We start from the raw sequence: 22,509 nt of genomic DNA, 5'->3' as shown, positions 1-22,509 counted from the left end.
GTCATCCACCTTTTGACTAAGTAAGGCATTTTCATCCCGAGAAATGTTCAACTCCTCCCGTAACTCCCTGATCAAAGATCCTAACATATCCATGGATTCGTCGGGGTTCATGACAGCTCGGGCGGACTAAATTATTGGCCTTTCATTCTGTCAGGCTGAGAGGTCCTGTGTCCGCGGAAGCTGCTGAACCCCCGACAATCCCCCTGAGATGTAATTCCCAGAACTAGATGTCAATTCAGCTCTGTAAACTACACCCCAAAGGGAAAGGGGGAAGTGGATAACAAAACAACACCAGGCCAACTGCGTCAAGGCTAACCAGAGCTGAACCTGCAGAGGATATAAGAATAGCAGATACAATTCCTTAATTTACTTACTTAACCTTATGAATGGGAAGACATTAATCCTTAACTAATAATGAAGAATCATACCTGGCTCTTCTCTTGAAATTTCTTAGAGAAGCTGATAAAGAAGCTGAAAATCTCTCTTACTTGAGACACTTGAAATTCACAGCAACTTCTTACTTTAGGCAAATCTGGAAATCTTAGTTCATTGTCTTTTTTCCAAAATGCCCTGGATGTCCAGTTAGATTGTCTTAAAAAATATTCTTTCTTTTTCTTTCAAACTTTTCAAACTATTTATAATTATATTGAGTTTTTGAATCCTTGAAGAAAAAACACGTGTTAAATGCACACGCAGGTTATCTCCATTCAGATGAACGATGAACTTCACTTAGAAATCTTCCTGGTTGAAGAACACGCGCAAAGAGTTCACTTACGAACGAATACACGCGATCAAAAGAATCCACACGCGCAAAAATCCACACGCGCAATAATGTTCTCGCGCGGAACACGCAAAATAAAAACACCCGCGCTCTTGAGTTCAAACGCGACGAATTGATTCTCACGCGAAGGAACACTTGCGCTGGAAAACACGCGTGCTCTTTATTCCACACACGATGTATTGATTCTCACGCGAAGGAACACTCGCGCTGAGAAACACACGCTCTCTTTAATCCACACGCGACGTATAGATTCTCGCGCTAAGGAGCACCCGCGCTCTGAAACACACGCGCATTTAAAATCGCACGCGACAAACAGCTTCTCGCGCTCGGAACACCCGCGCTAGAAAACACACGCGCACTTGAATTCGCACGCGACAAACAGATTCTCGCGCTAAGGAACACTGCACTGGAAAACACACGCGCACTCCGGGAGTTCAATAGTTCTAGTACAAACACAACTTTTCACGAATTTTCAAGGAGAATGTCATTATGATGAACAGAGTTACAGTACAAATAAAGTCACTTATCTCCTGAGCGAATTCATAAGGATCTTCTGCTTTTCCTGTCTTCAAAAACGAATTCCTGCCAACTGATAACTTCTCCTGTAACCCCCAAGAAAGTAGCCGCTCAACTGCTGACGCCTGAAGGATAAAATCCACCAGGCCTAAGACTAAAGCAGGAGCAGCCACTAAACACGTCCTCTCAGATGGGGTTTTGATGATGAAAGGCACAGAGTGACAGTTTAGAATGTTCATTGTTGTTCTGCATTGTCTTCTAACCAATCAGAGCTGTCACTGTGAGGCTCCATTTTGCCTTGGGTCAGAACCAGGATTCTGAATCAGCAAGTTAAGGCCAAACCAACTATAATAGAAAACTTCCCACCCACACAAAGCTAATCTGAAAAGGATAAATAAAGAGAAGTAATGAGAAGGAAACTTGAATAAGGGAAGGAAACCTGACAGGAGCTAGAAAATACTCGTTTTACTCCTCAGTTCATGATATGAAATCCTGTATTGATTCTATTTCAGTTGAATCAGATTTAGTTCATTCCACTAAAGAGTGCTTTCTCCTCCCTAGAACATTGTCCGATCATTCCCCTGTAGTCTGGAAATTTGAATTGGAAGGTATTGTGGTCAACAGGCCTCATTGGCATTTTAAGGCTTGGGCTTTATTAGACGTGGTGTACCGGAGTGACATTTTGGAAATCACTACTTCCTTTTTTCACGACCAATGTGGGATCGTTATCAACCCTGGGGATTGTGTGGAGGAATCTGAGGTTTACCTGCGAGGCCGCTGTATCGCCCTAGAGAATGGTATCCTTAAAGGTACCCAGAGACAGCTCGCAGACTTATAGAATGAGCTGAAACAATTACAGCAGAATGCTGAACGGTCACCTCGTGAGGCAACTACGCTGCAATTAGAACACTATGGATCGTTTAAGATTAGAGGTGGATAGGCAGTTGGCTCGTAAAATATGGGGAGGAGGGCAGGACGGGGAGGCCTCTGGCTAATCTGTTACGGCGTGAAAGTGGCATGAGTGATAATGCTGCGATTGGGGTGGAAGATGGATCAGTAATATCAGAACCAGATTTGATCTTGGGCATGTTCCAGGGTTTCTCTGAGAAGCTATATGGGAAACGGGCGGCCCCTGATTCAGAAGCACTGAACTCATTCCTTCAGGATGTCGCGTTATTGACCTTCAATAGTACGGCTCTGGAAGCACTAGATGCTCCTATTGGTGCTGAGGACATACTTGCAGCAATTATAAATTTCCCAACGTCGAAAGCCCTGGGCTAGGACCGAATAACGGCAGAATTTTTCAAAGAGTTTGCTCCTCATGTAGTGCGATATTTCGTTGAGGCCTGGCAGGAGGTGTTGCAAACTGGTAGTCTGCCCCCTACTATGCGCAAAGGTGTTATTTCATTAATTTTGAAACTGGGAAAGGATCCCGCAGATTGTGCCTCCTACATGCCAATATCTCTAATTAATCTGGATACCAAGATTTTTTCCAAAATACTAGCGGACAGGATGCTCCCTTTCTTACTTACAATTGTACATTTCAATAAATCATGGTTTGTTTTGGGGTGTTCTACATCCCTCAACTTGAGGCAGATGTTTACAATACTGGCCGGAGGTACAGGCACTGGCTGCGCTGCTAGATATGGAAAAGGCATTTGACTCTGTGTCATGGGAATACCTTTCCAAAGTATTTGAGAAAGTGGGAGTCCCGCAATATTTCCTGAAATGTGTAAAATTGTTGTACCCTGACATCAAGGTGCTCATCAGCCTTTTTGGTAGACATTCTGTTTCTATTGTATTAGGAGGAGGCATGCGGCAGGGGTACCCATTGTCGCTGCTTCTTTTCGCAGTCGCTATGGAGCCAGTAGTTGTCCGGTTAAGGATGTTACATCCGCACTGTTGACTTGCACTAGACGAGTGCAGGAACTGCTCTCACTTTACGCTGATGATGTGGTGCTGTATGTCAAGGATCCCAAGTCTAATTTACCCCACCCTATGCGGGAGGTAGAACAGTTCGGTAAAGCATCTGGTTTGCGGGTAAACTTGACCAAGTCCATCTTGTTTTACCTTAACAGACACCACTCGCAAACCACAGGGGCGAGGACCCCTCAGTGGGAACAGGGGTCGGTTCAACACTCGAGAATTAAGGTCATTAGAGATCGAGCATCTCTCTTTGAAAGATAATCATCTAGCTTACATTGAACCACCTCAGAGGAAAATAGAACGCTGTACAGCTCTTCCACTCCCCCTTATCGGCCATATTGCGCTTACGAAAATGGTAATCCTTCCCAAAATATTATAGTTCTTTCTCAACATTCCTGTGTGGCCTGGGGTTCAATTCCTTCAAAGCTTGAAATCATGGTTGGTGTGGTTAGCCTGGTACCCGAAAACTCCTAGAGTTAAATGGGATACTATCACCCGAGCGTTTGACTAGGGGAGGCTAAATGCTCCTGATATGGAGCTGTACTTTTTGGCAGCCCGGGTGTTGTGGCATCGCTCTAGAAGCTGGCCTCCCAATCATTTCCACATGTGCAGATTGAGAGGGGATCGACCCATCCCTTTTCCTTCCAGGGGACCCTTATAGCTTTGAAAAATAGAGATGAGTGTAAGTTTGACCTTGTATCGTGTACACTTTTTGCCTGGTGGAGACTGTGTAAGCGATTGCAGGTTCAATTGCTGTATACTCCGGAGTTGTCAGTATGGCGGATTCAGGGGCTTGAACCCTACCTGTTATGTAACAATAAGGTCCTCCTGGGTAAATCACTTCTACGACTTCTACCCGTAAAGAATATTTGTTACCTGGGAACAGGGTCAGATGAAATTAGATAGTGATTTTAAACTGGCATTTCAGTATAACCAGCTTCACACTGATTTGCACACCTGGTCCACGACTTTTCCTCTGGAACCGGCCTCATTTCCTATCCTGAAGTACATTGCTAATTCATCTTGTTGAAAGAGAGTGTTTTCTATGGCTCATGAGTTGGCCTCCAGGGAGGTTTTACCTTATAGGGTGAAGTGGACGACAGATGTGGGGTCCGACACTGACAAGTTATGGCAGCATATGTGTAGGTTCACACAAAAGGTTGCGCTTAATACACGGTTCAAACTAATACAGTATGCAATTATGCATAGAGCATAATGATGGGCCGACAGATAGTAAATGTCCCAGGTGTAATGTAGAGGATGCAGGGTTCCTGCATGGGATCTGGGGGTGCCCAAGGCTTTTTCTGTACTGGGAACAGGTCATAGTTATGATGGGTCAAATGATCGCACAAGGGGTGCCTCATGATATGCTGTGCTGCCTGCTGGGGTGGATACCAGGCATTTCCAAGGGTGCTAGAAAGTGACTTGCAAGATGTATGCGGTTAGCCAAAAGAGGTATACTGATGCTTTGGTCTATCCCGAGTTCACCTAATTCTTAATTTATTTTTTATTTTTTACATTTGTAAAGCGCCTAAGCCCTTAGGCATCAGGGCACTGTTGCAGACCAGTTACATTGAAATATAGCTTGACACACATACGGTAAAAGTCAATGGAAAGTTTGTGGCATAGTTAGACGAAGAGCCTGGTTTTCAGAGCTTTGCAGAAGGCCCAGTATGACTCTTGTGTTCGGAGTTCTGTGGGCAGGGCATTCCAGTGGGTATCCGCCACTGCGGGGAGACTATGGTTAATAGGTGGTTGTCGTGGGGCCCCATGTCTTTTGGTTGTATCCCCAGATAGAATCTAAGGGGCTACAACAAAAAGGCTAGCTAGCCCCCAGTCCTGGCAGTTCCGGCATTGGCATAGCCCCGGGTCTAGGTCTAATAACACCCCTGATTGCTAGCCAACCACAGTGCAGATTTGGACGTAATTGGTGGCATAAAATACCACGGTTGTAGGTCAAACTACACCCACAAACAGCAAGATGCAGGAACAATCTGCACATAGGCAGGCAATGGTTTAGTGACATCTTGTGAAGCCTTCCACAGCATGCCAGGCGATGAGTCGGGTGGGGAACGCAGCAGCCTAGATTGTAGCCTAAAGTATTACCTCGTCATGAAATTATATTGGTTCTATGTGGTGCAATCCCCATGATATTGATCATTTACGGTAACAGTTTCGTAGCTGCAAATTCACTGTAGCTAATTGTTTGCCTTTTCTTTAAATGTCAGCTGCACCCCTTTCCCTCGTCCCTTCCAACGCCGCCCTGCCGGCCCTGTCTCACCCCTGTGCATCCTCTCCTCCTTCTAAATCTGTGTGTCTAATAAGCCAGATCCATCAATGCATCACAACCAAACTGTATCCTTAGGGGGGTCTGCAACCCTTGGCTCTCCAAATTTGAACTACAGCTACTATCAGCCTTAGCCAGCAGAGTCACCGGTGAGGAATCATGGGAGTGGTGGTCCAAAAGCTCTAGAGAGGCGCAGGTTGCAGGCCCCTGCTATCAATATAATTATTTATTTATTGTGATATAGTTTAAATTATAAACTTTACACAAAATACAAAAATATATATCATGAAATTCGAACATAAAAATGTGAATAAAAAATCACATTGAGCATAATTTTTTTTTTAAAACATCAAATATATACCACATAATTACCTATGCAGCTATCAATATTATGTAGATAACACCACTGCAGTAGGAATCTATCCTGCAATCGCACTCCATGAGAGCAGCAGAGTATAAAACCGGAGGGGCATATCAAGCAGTACATTCCTATTCCTTAAAAGAACACAGGCACTCCCAGACCTGCAGAGCCTGGCAATAGTAACAATGAGGCAGTCACTCACAGTGTGCATGTGCTGGTGAGCTCGGCGCGGGTAGGGGGGTAATCAATGCAATCACAAAGAGGCATGAACATGAGAAGGCAGCAAGTGCTTTTCAGTGCAAATGGTTGCTCCCAGCGCTGCCACCCCATTACCCACAGGAGTTATGAGAGTTTCCAGGATGGCAAAGAATAAGGGACGTCATTCAGATTAGAGGTCGCCAGTGATCGCACCTGCTACCCCGGTGGTCTAGCTTGCTACCCCTAAAAAAACGTTCTTTCATCCATTCTTGTATAAATGTTTACAATGATAGATCGTAACCATATTTTTCATAGTGTACTTAGAAACAATGCTATGTGATGCCACTTCCTGTTTTGTCAAGGGATGAAAGGTCGTCTTCCATCGCTTCCCGTGACATCACTTTGGGGTGGGGTCAAATTATAGCACTTCCTGTGATGCCCTCAAGGTTCAAGGGTCGTGTGATGTCACTTCCGCTACCCCAGGCAATTTGGTGAAATGACGTCCCTGCAAAGAATTCAAAATGTTTGACGGGGAGATCAGTGGCACGGTGGGCTGGTCATAAAAAAAAGACATGTTAGTAGCCATGTCCATGGGAATGGGGGCCCGTGTCACAGTTGTGCCTCTTCCTCGCCTGTGAAGAGTGCCCCTCCAACTCAGGCGACGCCGTCTCTTCCTACGGGTGCTGTGAAGATGGTTCAGAAGAGCGATGCCTACTCGAAAATGACATCAAGGCTCTTTCAAGGGAAGAAGGCAACAAGCAGACAGCAGGGGTTAAACTATGGAAAGACTCAATGACAGGCATGGTAGCCGGCAAAGCACAGACCATTAAAAAGCCCTTGATGTAAAAAGGAAAGCAAGATTGGGAGTTCCGGAAACAGAGAGTTGTTGAGGAAGGCCGTCATTATAAGGTCTGTGGCAAGCAATGCAAATCGAGTACTTGATTATCACGTGTGACTGTTTTCCTACAATTTTGCGGATCTCTTGAGAAGGATATGTGATAAAATGGACAGTTATTCAATTGCTATATTTTCTTCCACTCTCATGCACAAGCAAAAGGACAGTACACAGAGCCTAAACCCAGGAGAACCAGAGGGATAGCATCCCGCCACAGTCCTTCTTCCCAATCGCATGGCCAACAGAGGCCACAACCAAGCACTCACATACTGCAGATATCCTCCAGAAGCCATAGCTCCCCTCCCATCACACCCAGGTCCTGACCTCACTTACACCTTGCACTTCTTACAGAATCAACCGCTGCGCTCGGCAACAAGCTTCCCACCTACACACCACCGCTAACTGAGCAACGCTACAGCTCATCTGTCCAGCCGGTTCCCAGCTCCCCCACCCCCACACCACTGACCTGCTGTGATTAATCTTGGGCCCTCCCTTCGGAATAAAACATGGACCCACGATCGTTTTTCAAGGATACAACCCATGCCAAACAAAACCGACAGTCAGGATTCGGGTGCCGCAAGCCTCAACACTGCAGGCCTCGTGTCTGCATTTCCTTGCAAGCCACTAACAAACCCAGCCTCCATCTTTTATTGCAGAGCCACTTGCAGTGGGCTTCCAACATGGCATAAGTATGACATACAATACCACATCAAATTTAGCAATACTCACAGTGGGGGCCATAACGATGGCGGAAGTAGAGTCTCACAGTGCCACATTAGGTAGTGAACTACACGGTACTAAGTGACAAAATCGATTACTTGTAATCGAATTGAAAAAAGTCCTATTTAGAAAGACCACTCTGAGCCCTGTATTGTTGTTGGACTGTATAGTATTTGTTTGCATGAAGGTTGCATGTGGACAAATGAGTGAATGATTTATTGTCAATTGTATGAATTGTAGAGATTACTATGTTTTTAACTCTCCTGCAATGTAAGTAATATGCTAAGTGCAGATTAAATCATGATTAATTTGTTTATTTAAATCTTGTATCAGGCACAATACATTCTTTTGATACTTTTGATAATTAAGCAAATTCCTCTGGACTCTTTTTTCTGAGCATATTATTTCTAAATCAGACTGCCAGCCGCTGCGAGGCACACGAGTGCGCAGAGGGGCTGACAGGCATGGCAGGACCCAGAGGAGTAGTCGCGGGAGACCAAGCTGAGTGTGTGGGTGACTGTTGGTTTGTGTGTGTGTGTAAAAGGAATGTTTTTTGAAGGGGGTGGGACAGGGGGTAAATGTAACTGGTTGCGTGTTTGTGTGTGTGTCTGTGCATGTGGTGGGGAAATGAGAGTATATGCTTGTGGTAACAGGAGGCAGTTGGGGGATGGGGAGAAAGGCAGAAAAGGGGTTTCGGAGGGTGAAACCCCCCTGAATTCATGCTATTTTGGCTTTTTGACAGCTGCACATAAACGACTAAAATAAATCAGACAATTTTATGTGCGGACTTCAAAAAGTGGAAAATTCACATAGAACCGAACTACACAGATCAAATGGATCTTGAACCACATCTATAGTGTCACAAATGGATGCATGTAGATATGTCTGCATACACGTGTGCATACAGGTGAATATGCATGTCTGTAGTGTGTGTGTGCTTGGGGCATATGAGACCCACATCACGAACACGGTTTTGTTCCCAAAATTGGCTGAATTCTGTGGCAGCACCAGTCACACACACTGTTTATGGCGACTGAGATGCTAGAAGGACTTGTCCACATAACATTTGTGCAAGTTTTGAATTTCTTAAAAATGTGCATTCAAAATGTTGTAATGCAGAGGCGTGTTCCTTGACCCAATGTACAGAGTTCCAGGAGATCAACGTGAACTTGGAGTGCACAGCAGGGCATTGCGTAACTCATGCTTTATTTTCATACAGTCTCGATAACCTTGGGGCCTTGTCACAACTTACTAAAGCCTTGAAGGATCCTCTTGCAAAATTGATCACACCTGGGGTAAGTATTTATTAGTATATACCGTTATAAACAGTGATTGCCTTGCCTTGTTTATAAACCCGGATCTGGTTGCTCCCCACGCCACCCACACATGTGTTTTCAAAGCCCCATTACTGCTAAACACTATTTTTTTGTTTGTGACGTGTGAGGATCAGCACAGGTAAAGGGGAGCAGGGCAAAGGACATCTGACCATTGATGACAGAGGGTGTCAGTAACTAGAGGAGCCAATAGGTGCAGTAGCCAATAGGTGCAGTAGCCAATAGGTGCAGTAGCAAAGGCTAGCGTGCAGTTTGGAGGAAATGACAGAAGAACTTTCATATAATAATCCTCTGGCAAAGGGACAAAGAGAAGGAGCGGTGTAGAGAGTCAACAGCTTAAACCAATTATGAGGCGAGGAAGTGTTTTTTGAAGAGGCATTTTTTAAGTTGCTTAAGCCACAATTCGCTGGAAGAGAAGTGATGAAGCCTGCAGAATCCCCTGTTTTTTTTCCTGAAAGCTAAGAATCATTAAACTGTCTAGAAGAGGAGTATGCCAGGAATTTTTGAGGAGCATGTTTTAGGGCCTTGGCGATTAAGTAAACAGGACCAGATCCCCAAAAGATCCTGTGTACGATTCAAAGCATTTTAAATTCGATTTGCAACAGGTGCAGGGGGCCAAGGGATTGTACCTTTTTACCGCCAATAAAGGTCCGCAAGGACCAAAAGTTCTAAAAATGCTACCACCAAAGGTTCGAACACCAAAAGTTCGAACTTTTGGTGGTAGCATTGCAGGTAAGTTCAAAAAAAAAAAAGACTGAGGGGGCTGCAGGGGTGTCCCCCGGAAAACCCCGCTCAATATACTGTGTGGTATAGTGAGCAGGGGATGCGGGGGAACCCCCCGCAGCCCGAGTAGTATGTACGTGTGTTTGCATGAGAAATGTGCGAACTTTTGGTAGTTCGCACCTTTCTCATGCAAACGTTCCGACCGCGGCAAAATCAGCCACTGTCGGATCACGTAGATTTGCCACTGTCGGTTCACGTAGATCCGGGGGCCAATGCATGATTATCAAGGCCTGCATAGTAGAGCAACATGTTCTAAGGCCTATGGGTAGATGTGTTGCCTTGTTCAGAATGAATTGCAGTGGATGCATTAGCTGCTAAGACGAGCGCAGGCGGAGGCTATTGCAGTAGTCAAGACGAGGCGTGAGGATGGCAACAGTCGCATGTACTCTCTGTATCATGTTTACAAGAGGGAGTGTACACCTCAGCATAAGGAAATGGAAATACGATTTTCTTTTGAGCTGGTGGATTTGTTGATTGAATGTTTGGGTGTCATCAATAACAACAACAAGGTCCTTCATAGTGCTGGGGAACTAGAGGGAGGGGCCCATCGAGGGAGGTCAGAAAAATTGAAGAGTAGGAGGAATAGAAAGCTCATAGGTGGACCATTTCAATTTGTGATGGATTTAAACAAAGACTGTTATCAATCATCCAATCTTAAACTTCTATTAAACAACTTGAGATGATTGAGAGTCTGGGGCAGGAGATGCGATTTAAGGGCATTTGCGTGTCATCCACATACTATTAAAAGGCTGTGGTGAATGAAGAGATAATTGGGCCAGGGGTTTTAAGGTGGTTGTTTGAAGAGCCAAGGAGAGAGAAGGGAGCATAAAGGGACTCCCCCATTTAAGACGAGCCACCTCGGAGCAGACAGGGTCCGCTCAAACTCAGGTCGGCCTTTCGGTGAGGAATGTGGAGATCCGGCTAAGAGCCAAGCGGTCAATGCTAACTGACTACCATAGGTGATTAAGGATGATAATGTGGTTTACTGAATCTAACTACACCAAAAGATCAAGGAGAATGAGGATCGCAGGGACAATGGTGTCAAGAGCCTTTAGGAGTTTATCCCTCATGAAAAGTATTGCGGATTTACTGCCTCTTGAGGAGCAGAAGCCTATCTAGTGGTCGTGGAGGAAATTGTTCGCTTAAGTGTAACCCATTAATTGAAGCAGGGCTCCTTTTTCCATAATCTTGCATAAGAAGAGGAGGTTGGCGAGAGGACAATACTTTGCCAAGACGGTGGGATCTGCATTGTTTCTTTTTTTTAAAAGCTGTGATGTGGGATTCCTTCAAGAGTTATGGGGGTGGGGAGAGGCCTGAAGCAAATAAGAGATTCACAAGTGTGGAGATGGCAGGTGTGAGATTGGAAACGTTTTTCCTGATTGTTTTTGCTGGGCAAGGGGCTGTTTGCCAGACGGCACTTTCATTTTGTTGGCTATGTTCATGATATCAGAAGGATGGACAGGCTTGAGAGTAGTGAAGGAGTCATTCACCATCAGGTCTGTGGTGGAAGGGGACTTTGATCGGGACCGGCTGAGTTAGAGTGATTTATAGCCTTCTTATCAGAGAGAAACATTGATAATCAATCAGCAAATGAGAGTGAAGGCAGTGTTCGGAAGCAATGTAATGGAACCTTCCCGCATTCCAAGTGAGAAAGTTGAGTTCCTCCACAATGTTTTTGAAGGGACTTGGAAGGTTCTCAAAGTAGCAAGATTTTGTCTAGTGTGAATGTGTAAATATGTTCCAGTCGACACCATGGTGAGCGTAATGCAGGTGCATCCAGACTAACCTGTGATTTCATACTACAGCTGTGCAAAGGTCTATCAGGAGCTGTGGGTGTCCTGAATAAGAAATTGAAAACAGTTGGAGGTGAGTCTCGGTAACAGCTAATGTTTGTCATCTGCATAACGTTTTACCCTGAGCTTTTTAGTTTGTTTAATTTCTTTAGATGGGTTCTAATCCTAAAATACCATTCATACAAAGTGTATATTCTCACGATGAAAAAAGAATCGAACATTTTAAAGGAACCATTTAAAAATAATAATAAATGTTTGTTAATCCAGAGTACCGGAAAAGGGTCAAAGTTGAGCACTCCTGTTACCTCCGTCAATTGTCTCAAAGATTTACCTCTGAGAAAATCTGACCAGTTGTCACTAAATGTTTTGTGAGTTAAAATCGATTTTAAAGGACCTTTACTTCCTTTTTTGTTAACTAACAAAGGGATTTTAAACCAGCCTGTGGTGAGCAATGCATGAGGCCTACCCTTGTGACTACGCTGCCAGTTCAGCTAATGTGATCCGGCAATAAAGCCATTTTAAGCTTCAGTTTAAAGGAAAGCAAAAGCATGAAAGCATGCACATAGTTCTGGTTGGGTAGACCTAGAATGCCGGCTTTGCAAAGATTGAATTATATGACATCCTAGAAAATGTTCAACCAAAAATGATGAGAACTAAAAAATAGAATTGCAAACTGCGTATACATGTATTACTAAAAGATGTAGTCTTCTACTTACTGATATCAATAATAACATTATTGGCAAATTATTGTTAAATCCCTCCAGGTAAGATCAATCCCCTGTAAGTCCGATAACCCCTTATTGGTAAAAAAAAAAAAAAAGACCACACAACCTCTTCAGGAAAAATGATACAAACCTCTTTTAAGAAAATGAAAAAGAAAATAAAGGGATATCAAACCATTCACAGAACGTATGTGGGCCACATGACTAGTAGTAGAATTAGCTGCGGTGACACAGATAGAGTAATAGGCTTACTTTGGTGCATATGCTAAGTTAAATCATAATAGGGAATCTAGGAAAGACTATGACCTATGCAATCCATTCAGTACTTTTCAACTATAGAAGGAAGAGACTATAGCGAACATCTATACAATTTGCATTTTCTAAAAGTATGGAGAGATTTGAAAACTTGGACAAAATAAAATATACACAGGGCAACTGTCTCTCTGCTATTCAGGCATGGTGCAGCTCTAATGATCTCTGCCTTAATGCCTGTAAGACGGAGATCCTTCTCATTGGGAACACTGCTCCCGCTTTTCCCCTTTCACTCTGGCCGGCCTCCCTTGGCCTCCCTTGGCCCTGTGCCCTCGCCCTCGTGTGAGGCAAAAAAAACTCAGGGTCATCTTCGACTTCGCTCTCTCCTTCTCTTCACACATCACAGACTCCAAAAAGTCCAATTTCCAACTGCACCTCCTCAGAGGAATTCTACCTTTTCTCACTTTCCCCCAGAAGCTCACTGTCTCCAGAGCCCTGGTTCTCTCTAGGCTGGACTATTGCAACAGCCTCTTTCTCAATTGACCTAACGCTACCCTGCGCCCTCTGCAACGCATCCAAAACAGGACCGTGAGACTTATCCTTGGCCTCAAGCCCAGGGACCACATCTCTCCGGCTCTGAAATCCCTCCACTGGCTCCCGGTGGCTGCAAGGATCAAGTTCAAGACCCTCTTCATCATCACAAGGCTTTCTGGGGCCAGGGACCATACTATCTCCAACTCTCTCTTCCTAAGTACCTTCCTTTCAGAGCCCTCCGCTCATCTACTTCCAATTCTCTGCGGGAGAGACGCTTCTCCAAGCAAAGACTGGGTGGTAGATCGCTTTCCTCTGCAGCTGCCTCCCTCTGGAATGACCTCCCTGCCACTCTCTGGCCTTGAATCTGACCTCCTTAGGTTCCGGAAGTTCCTCAAGACCTTCCTTTTGTCCTCTTCCCTCTCTCTGCCTTTCCCCTGCTACTATTTCCCCACCTCCTTTTCTCTCTGCCTTCCCTCTGCTATCCTTCCCTTCCTCCTGCTCAGTTACGTTGGCTGGCTGCCTGGTGCTCCTCTGGGTCATATAGGATGACTGCCCCCCCGTCCAGTCCCTAGCACTTGCCTTTGTGCCCTCCTGCACTGCCACCTGGCCTTCCTTGCACTGCCGGGGCTTGCTCCCCTTGGAAGCCCTGCCTTCCTTGCACTTAACCCAGGGCTCTGTTGCACTGGGTGGACTTCTCCCCGTACCCTTCCCCTGCACTTCTTGTCTGCGCACTTGCACGATCTAAACGATACTAGGCCTAGTAAGATCGTTTGTCTTCTTTCCTCTCCCTGCGTGGTTGCGCCTTGAAACACTTGTGTAGTGGACACCCTGAGAAGTAAAGACACAGGTTTATTTTCCACTTCAACATAATGTATTACCCTAAAGGGACTGGTACATCTATATTACCCTCAGATTTATTTTTAACCCAGAGGGGCTAATAGCTCAAATTCAACAGGGAAATAATACATCTCTCATTAGGAACCTGGGTGCAAACCACATGATTAGTCATCTGATTGGTTTACCAGCAAGACCGGGAAAGGCAGACTCACTAACTCCAGCATTGCGACTTCCCTTGTGTATTAAAGAAGTCATTAAGAGCCAAGCAAAACCAAAATGCACTCCCCTCTTCCTATAGTGACTGCCACCTTCCATTGTGTTTCATCTCTCTCATGGACCATAACAGGCATGAGGGATACATTGTAAAAGGCAGTCATTCTATTGCATAGTTTAATTTCATATTTCAGGGTTGAAGACAAACTGTACAAATCATTGAATACATTAAAACAACATTCCAAATACACAAAAACGTGTTTCCATTTGTATTAGTTCGGTGGTAGGAACCCCCTATCACTATAGTATACTCTAACTATTCACAATCCCCTAAACTCTTTATAACCACTTATGTATTTCCAGAAGGTCTGGGCCATGATAGTCAATGTGTTTTCCTCTTCCTTAAGAAGGCTTAACCAGAATACTTCTTTTTTCCCCCACTCTGACTTTTCTTATAAATGGGGTACGCTTCTGTGGCGTGCAAGAACAGTTATTATACCTCAATCTTTGGACATCCTAGGGCTTTTCCCTCTAACCCCCAAAAGTCCTGCGATTTTAACTGATACAATCTTGATTTTATAAGGAACCGCCTCATGTTGATGACGGGACGCAACTCAATATAACATTGGCAGGTGAATGGAGCCAGCTGTTGTAACATACATCCCCCAGAGTACTTGAATTGTTTCAAGTTCAGGTTATTAATGTAATAATCTAACAGAGCTGCAGACTTCGCGACTGTCCTTTTAAGCTCACCCATATCATTTGATTCATCCTGCTCTGATGTTCAGGATTTCGGCCAGGTCCAACACTTGTGGCCAAAACCCACTGAGTCGCATTTTGCTTCTTCCTAAATGTCTCTGTATATTGTCGCCGCCTGTGAAGTGCCATGTGCAGTATATACCTTAATATACAATATCAATGCTCTTCCTTTACGAGAGTACACCCTTTGAAGTCATGCCCGTGACATCCCAAATTCGGTGCGAGTGTTGTGTTGAAGACCCAACACCCTTTTCGACAAGCTAACCTCTATGGTTTTCAGCCAGGCCACACTTCTGGAAGGCCACAACTCAACTACATAAATGGCTGCCGAAACCAATTCGGATTTATGGACTTTAATAGACGGCACTAAACTAACCCCGCCAAATTTAGAATTAAAACTGAGCACTTTCATCCACTGCAAACTTTTGGTGTTGACTGCCTGCTGCTGCCTGTCCCATCCCAATCCATGGTCAAACATTACTGGCAGATATTTCCTTTCATGCGCCACTCCGATTAGTTTACCCTTTAAGAACCATTTCTCATTCTGAAACCAATGACTGTCCCAAAAGGCAGAATAGTTTGGTTGTTTTTGTATTATTTTTCTCCAAATGATGCGCCGATAGATGTGGATTATTGCATGGTGGGGCCTAGCAATGACAGCATCGGCTTTGTCAAGCCAGTGTATATGTTTACTCCCTAATATAGGAGGAAATTGGTGCCAATTTTTCAAATCCTGTCATGAGGTCAGTAATGTACAGGTTAAACAATAATGGCGTGAGGACAGATCAATGTTTGCCACCGTGAGAAGCTGGTAATTGTCAGCAGAGAGTCCATGAACATTTCACGCAATCCTTAATCTAGACTCTTTATAATCTGTCTATACAACATCAATATCATCTATTAGAGTCCATTTTGTATACCACAATGATATCATTTCTTCCCCCAAAAGATTCCTGTCGAACTAGTCAAAATCCATTGTGTAGTTGAGGGATCTTAAATAAGGTGATGAACCAATACTAGATAATTCCCTTTGCCCCACACGGTTCGCTTGTTTAACAGGCTCGTGGCGGCCATCTTAGATGATGTGTTAAGGAGGTAATTAGTCTATAATTACTGGGACCTCTGTGAGCTCATTGCAATTGATGTCTGCATTTCCTTTGTGCTAACTTGGAACACAGATAGAGAAGTATGATATGAACGGCATGCTCACTCACCTCCTTTTGACACCTGTCCCTTGCTGAGCAGACACACAATTGGCAGGAAGTCCTATTTGGCTTGTCCTGGCATCATTGTATAGATTGAGAACATGTGTTTGCATTCTCACTGCCACTCACCAGAAGCATCTCTTGCCTTTCTTTCTGTGGCACATTCACCAATTCAATAACGCTGTTTTTTTTTTTTAATATCCTTATGTTTTGTCTGGATAGAGATTTCCTTCTGCCTAATTATATCATGGATGTTTCACTTTAATCCTGATCTATGTCACCGTAGCACTTGATCATCTTTATTAATGATGATGAATTTTGGGAAATTACTGCTATTAATAGCCTTTGTACAAACATGTCATACATATATCTTGGCGATCCAATCTTCATATATGTGTACTAGTTTAGCATTAAAAAATATTACGTTCACCCTACCCAGCTCACGAAATTGAATGTCATTAAACAGAAAAGGAGAACGTTGTAACTATTCATTAGATTTGCACTGGTCCAAGATGTTGGATTCCCTTGCATATTTGCTATGGTGTTTGGGCCAGTACTGGATTAGATGTAGCAAGAAGTATGCTCAGAGGGATCTGGCGTGGAAAGTGAAAACTAGTTTCTCATGGGATGTCCTCAATGGACCTAACATGATCTAAAAGTATAATCCAACTAGGAAACAGGTCCGCCTGTTATTCATAGGTAGGTTACGGGTATGTCCCCATGTAAATTGCCATTTTTCAAATCCAAATTTAGTGATTCTAACTTTCTCACACAAAAATCAGCTTTAGGCTGTGTTAGAATAGGAGTTGGTAAACCTCAAATGTCGCCAAAAATCCTGCTATCCTGATTCCCTCCAAGTAAGCTGGGTGTTCTATATTGAGGTCAACTAGTAATACAATCGGGTCATCACTGTTTGAAAATTCCCAGTCACAAACTTCTTCCTCACCCATTTCCCGCATCCTGCTTGGCAATGTGCCAACTGATGGATCATATATATGTATCAGTATTACGTGGTTTCTTTGACCACGGTTTGGTCAACTCCTGTAGGTCGCGCGGCATTCATATTTTTATGTTCAGTGGGCATATGAAGTGGGGGTGGCTGAGAGAGCAGTGCGGGGCGTACGTTCAGGGGAGGATAGCTCAGCGGCAGCGTGCGCGTCTTGGAAGCAAGACGACACGAAGCAGCAACAGGTTCGATCCCCGGGTCCGCGCTTAGAAACCTCCGGGTGTTTAAGCGCGTTATAAATACGTAACTAAGACAAAAAAAAATAAACGCAATTTCGCAACTAAGAAAAACAAACAATTCCTGTAACAGCGCCTCGATGCCTGCGGGCTGTGTGAGCGCTTTATAAATGTAAATAAATAAATAAATAAATAAAAAAATAAATTATCTTACCTTACGTTTTAGTCAAGCAATGTTCATTCTTTACGCTCAGCAGCAAGCCCCTCCTAGTGCCACTTAATTTCCCTTTGAGTGCTACTTCGCCATGGGTGACACGCCGTTAAAGTGAACTGATCCTGTTGCCCAGTCTCTTCAGAGTGCCCGACAACATGCTCTAAAACAAACTCCCTCCACCCACCATCGTGAAGAAAATGTGCGCGACCCCAGCTATTCCACGACAGGCCTGTTAGACTTTTTCATTCACTATTATGGATGATTTGACCGTTTTGTCCTCAAGCAGGAATCCGGAATCACTTTGGTACATCACACAAGTTAGCACAACAACCACCAAAATGCACAATTTGGGCGAGTTAATAATTGAAACAGATGCAGCCTCAAGAACAACAGTAGAAATCACATGGCTCAAGGGGCATCCAATCAGCTTCGCAGTCTCCAGGGTATAGGTCGTATGTAAGCGCATCCAAATGAGAAAATCGCCACTTCCGCATGCAGAGTTGTTTTTAAGGCATCGATGGGCAGATTAATGGGAACAGGTGCAGCACTCAAATATAGCAGAGACCACATCGCCCATAACTCCTCCAGTCAGCCGCACAGACACTGTAGCAGCACATATAACTAAATGTGAAATGGGGCAATTTACCTCCAATAGGAACCCATGTAATGGCATCTAATTAAGCATAATTTCCCAGAGCCTGTGCAATACTTCCAGAAAGCCCATTTTATAGCCCTGAGCGAACCCTTCAGGTCAAATGTCCTTCACTGCTGCTGCTTTCAGGGTTGAGTTGGCTGGCATAAAATCAAGGATAACCTTGAAACAGGCTCGGACTGGCCTATAGGCCCATGGCCGAAACAAAGACACAAAATGCTGGCGTGCGCCAACTTTTTGGGTCAAAGTGGGCCACTTTTTTGGTCCATGTGGGCCAGTTTGATGAGTTACTTCACTATGCGGTTAGTAGTTTTGACCAGTGTTGCTAAATAAATATTCTTTAAAATGCACAATTTGAATCACATTTTATCAGAAATACTCCCCATTGGGTGCTTTTTTCAAACAGTGCCACAAAAGGAATGAACTGCCATTTGCAACTGTGGGCCTCTTTTCCATTGGTGCCCGAGACATTTTTATGGCCCAGTACGATCCTGCCTTCAAATAAAGAAAAAACATGTCTTTAAGGCACTTAGTGGTCTCACAAGCCACACCACATTTCCTTTTTAATAAAGAAACAGGTACAAATGATATTGCACAAACCTTTAGAATACAGCCGTTATTACTTTGGATACCACCAAGGGGGCGCTAAGGCACCGGGGTTTACTAAAACTTTCTTAACTAATGCTATGGTTTTAGCTGTCTCAGCAAAATACTATGGCTGGCATCCATTAAACAACTAACAGTTCTGGGACTGTACCTTTGCCACGTAGCTGCAATTTCTATCTCATTTGTAAGGAAGGGTTTTGTGGAGAACATTTATTAAATGGTAGCTAGGGACACACTTCAAAATGCCGCACACACGAAACCCTCAGTTACATCCAATGTGGCAAGACAAAAGAATATGTTATAATAATGTAGTATTTATATAGCGCTACGAACCCTCAGGCATCTGAGCGCTGCTTATTATTACCCATGGTGCGGAAGGACGAAAGGCTGAGTTTGGCCCAGCCGGGATTCGAACCTGCATCAGCAGGCTCTGCACAGACGTCAAAGTGAGCGCTCTACTCGTTGTGCTATTGGACCAGCTAAGAGACCTGTCTCTCTTACGACTTCAACTGGCTCCCAGTTACAGCCAGTCCACTCTCCCATTACCTTCCCATCGGATATCCTCACACCTTCACCAAGGCGTGCAAACTTGGGGTACGCTTTGACAGCAAAATAAACGCCAGCAGTTCATTGGCGCCACTGCCACAGCTGAGAGAATCCATATCAAAATCAGAAATATTCACCACTCAGCCAAAACGCGAATCACTGCCCTGGTAAACCGGTTTACTGTTGGAGCGCTCACTCCTCTGTCTCCCGCTGCCCTTACCAAAGTCATGAATTGGCTACTTGCACTATCTGCAAGATATCCCATTTACCCCCACACACCACCACCGTGCACAATCGCCTTCTCTTTGATTTCTTGACTACAATTCCATCCACAGTCTTGCTCACCCCCCAACCTTACTGACTGCATACGCTGACTTATGAGCCCTAAACTGAACCTTGGTGTTCACCACTCCCTTACCGCCTCCCAATTCTGACCCTTCTCTCCTTACTAGCCTCCCACATAAGAATGAGCTCACCCAGATTTCTAAACCAATCTATCGCTTGAACGCTTCAGGGCCACAGCCAAAATTCTGCCTTTTGTCCTGTGAAGGGGTAACCCCCCACCCCACCTTGCCCAACTACTTCCTGTCCAACACGACCATAACACTCCAACCTATGTTCAGCTCTACTAAGCAGGGCCAGCCTTAAAGGCAGCATCTCACAGGGCGAATTGGCGCGCCCCTGCCTCCCTGAATGCCCATGGTCGACAGGGGGAGAGGCTGGGCGGGCGGGGGCAGGAGCGCCTCATTTGTTTTGTCCCTCCCTGCTCCGGCGCCTAGCAGGGGATTAATCACTGGAATAGGACGCTCATGCATGCTCATGCATGAACGTCCTACTCCAGTGAATACCTCCTGGCTCCCGGGTCAGAGCAGGGAAGTAATCATCAGCACCGTATTGTTATTAAATGTGCCCCACCGCCGCGGGTGCATTTAATAACAAAACGGCGCCTGCCACACCTTTTCTCACTACGCCAGCTCCGGGGAGCCTTGACTCCCCCGACCTGGCCCGGCGGGGGTCTAATGGCGCCCTGGAGGGCATGGCGCACCAGGCGGTCGCCCGGGCCCGCCGCCCCCCATAAGGCCGGCTCTGCTACTATGTATGCTAGTTATGCCTTTCACATTATACCTGTCCCTGTTTTCTTTATCCCATTTCCTGTCTTCTTCAGCAGCTGCCTACTCCTTCCCAGATACCCTCAATATATTTGAAAGGTGCTCGTTGCTATACATGTCATTTCTGGAAACCTCAATAAGTATAAATGTAAATGACAAATGCAAAGAATGGATTTGGCTTCGCTACAAATGCATAACCTTGAACACAAACCTCTACCTGTCTGATGGAATGAACCCCTATGATATACGTCCCACAAAAACATCCAATTCCTGAACAACCTCCTGTGTCCCATTCCTGATCTGCCGAGCAGGCCCTTTGTAATTGAGGCCATGGGACCACATAGGAGCTCGCCCATCCTGCAACAGGGCACACCTCTTTAAATCAGACCCACACCCAAGGGGACTATAAAACGTGGCCAGCTGGCCTGCGTGCTGGTCAGGGAGTCCTTGGACTCTGCTGTCCTGTGTCTACATGGGATGTAGTTTGCTCTCTGCTATTGAAGAACTAGATGAATTAATGAATTAAGCACAATGGGCTGCATCCTTTGAATGTTCGTTCCTCTGTGACCGGTGGCTGAACTGTAAAGTTCTCATTTGCTTTACTGACTGTCCTTTCATTCCTCACAGGCATTCTCCCCACTGACGCTGCTAAAGCTACCAACGATTATATTATGAAGAGCATCAGGAAGGGCCGTAACGGATGCCTAATTATTGACTTAAATGTACGTCTTATTAAGGGACTTCTGTCAGTTGTTAAACTTGTCCCCCTCACATCTAGGCAGTATACATTTCCTCAAATTACCGATGAAGACTATTTGCATGCAGATGCTGTGACTCAAAGTGTCAAGTTGCCACCATCTGAGTCACAGATTGACGCCAGTGTTTCTCCCAAAGGGTCTGCAAAGGGTATGCAGTTTGGCTTTATGCTGTCACCCCTGCTCTGTCCTGGGGTTAAACATTGGATGTGATTCACAAAGATTTAAGATCAAGCCCTCAAACATCTTAGATTTGCACCTGCATCGACCAGGGGCGTAGCCAGGATTGTCTAACACGTGGGGCCTGAAGCTGATGTAGTTGGGCTCACCGCAGTGACATAAACATCTGTAAATGCCCGCCACAGCGCTGCTGAGAGGGAATTTGCTGATTTTGGGCGGCCCTTGCCCGCTCAGGCCCCACCCCGTCTATGCCTCTGGCTTCCACAGGCCCGATTCACAAAGCTGTAACTTGGAGCAAATCGGGCTCATTCTCTTACACACCCTTGAGCACATCTTTGTGGATCACATGCACAAAGCGGCATCTCAGCGATGCTGCAGCCATCTGCAGATACCACATTCATCTTCTCAACTGCTCCAGAACACATGTCTTCAAATCAGGCATATCGAGCCTAGTGTGCCTCACAAATGGAGTGCCACTTGCGAACAGTAATCAAGCTTACAATAAACCCCGCTTTCTTGTAAGCTTGATTACTGTTCAAACTGTAATGGCATTTCAACTGTTGCCTATCACCACTGCCACAACCACGATCTTGCGCTCTGTATCTGTCCATCTTTGTACTGACACCAGGCTTCCAGTAAGCAATAACATTTAGAGCGTACACACTTCAAATGAGTGAATGAAAGGGTTTGGGTCTATTTGACTTAAAACATTTGACCTAAATCATTTGACCTAATCACATTTGATCGAATGTATTTGACCTTTTTTTGGTCTAAAATGCGGGGGGGAGACCCCCGCAACCCCAGCCCAACTTCCCCTCAATCTAATCTATACCCTTACCCACCCCCCATATATATATATTTCATTAAATTTGACCGAAAAAAAAGTTCAAAAAAATGTGATCAAATTTTAGGTCAATTATGCTAATACCAATGAAAAAGCCCACAGCTGTGGGAGTCCTGAAGCTAGCCTCAGATCCAGTCAGCAGATCTCCTGTGAATCAGACAGACAGGGAATTGACTTTCACTTTTCTGGTCTGCCTCTCAAAGAGTGATCTCTGGGAAGCAGCTGTTTCGGCTGTGGCGTAGACCTGCGAAATTAAACACTGATCCGTTTTTGTTCTCCCTTATCTTTCAGGCTTCCGACGAGAA

General features: G+C 44.9%; 1 protein-coding gene across 1 annotated transcript in view; it reads left to right on the top strand.

Moving 5' to 3' along the window:
• The window catches only part of LOC138580025 (uncharacterized), a 54,497-nt gene extending 33,104 nt beyond the window's left edge, over positions 1-21,393 (top strand). The window contains exons 7-9 of the mRNA XM_069650255.1: positions 8,904-8,979; positions 11,607-11,667; positions 21,053-21,393. Coding sequence (XP_069506356.1) covers positions 8,904-8,979; positions 11,607-11,667; positions 21,053-21,393 — 478 coding nt within the window. The remainder of the gene's footprint in view (positions 1-8,903; positions 8,980-11,606; positions 11,668-21,052) is intronic.
• Positions 21,394-22,509: the final 1,116 nt, after the last annotated feature.

This window comes from Ambystoma mexicanum, chromosome 3p, assembly GCF_040938575.1.
Source record: "Ambystoma mexicanum isolate Mex_15411 chromosome 3p, UKY_AmexF1_1, whole genome shotgun sequence".
NCBI lineage: Eukaryota > Metazoa > Chordata > Amphibia > Caudata > Ambystomatidae > Ambystoma > Ambystoma mexicanum.
The sequence above is the reverse complement of the archived record's forward strand: the minus strand, read 5'-3'. Positions and strand labels throughout refer to the sequence as shown.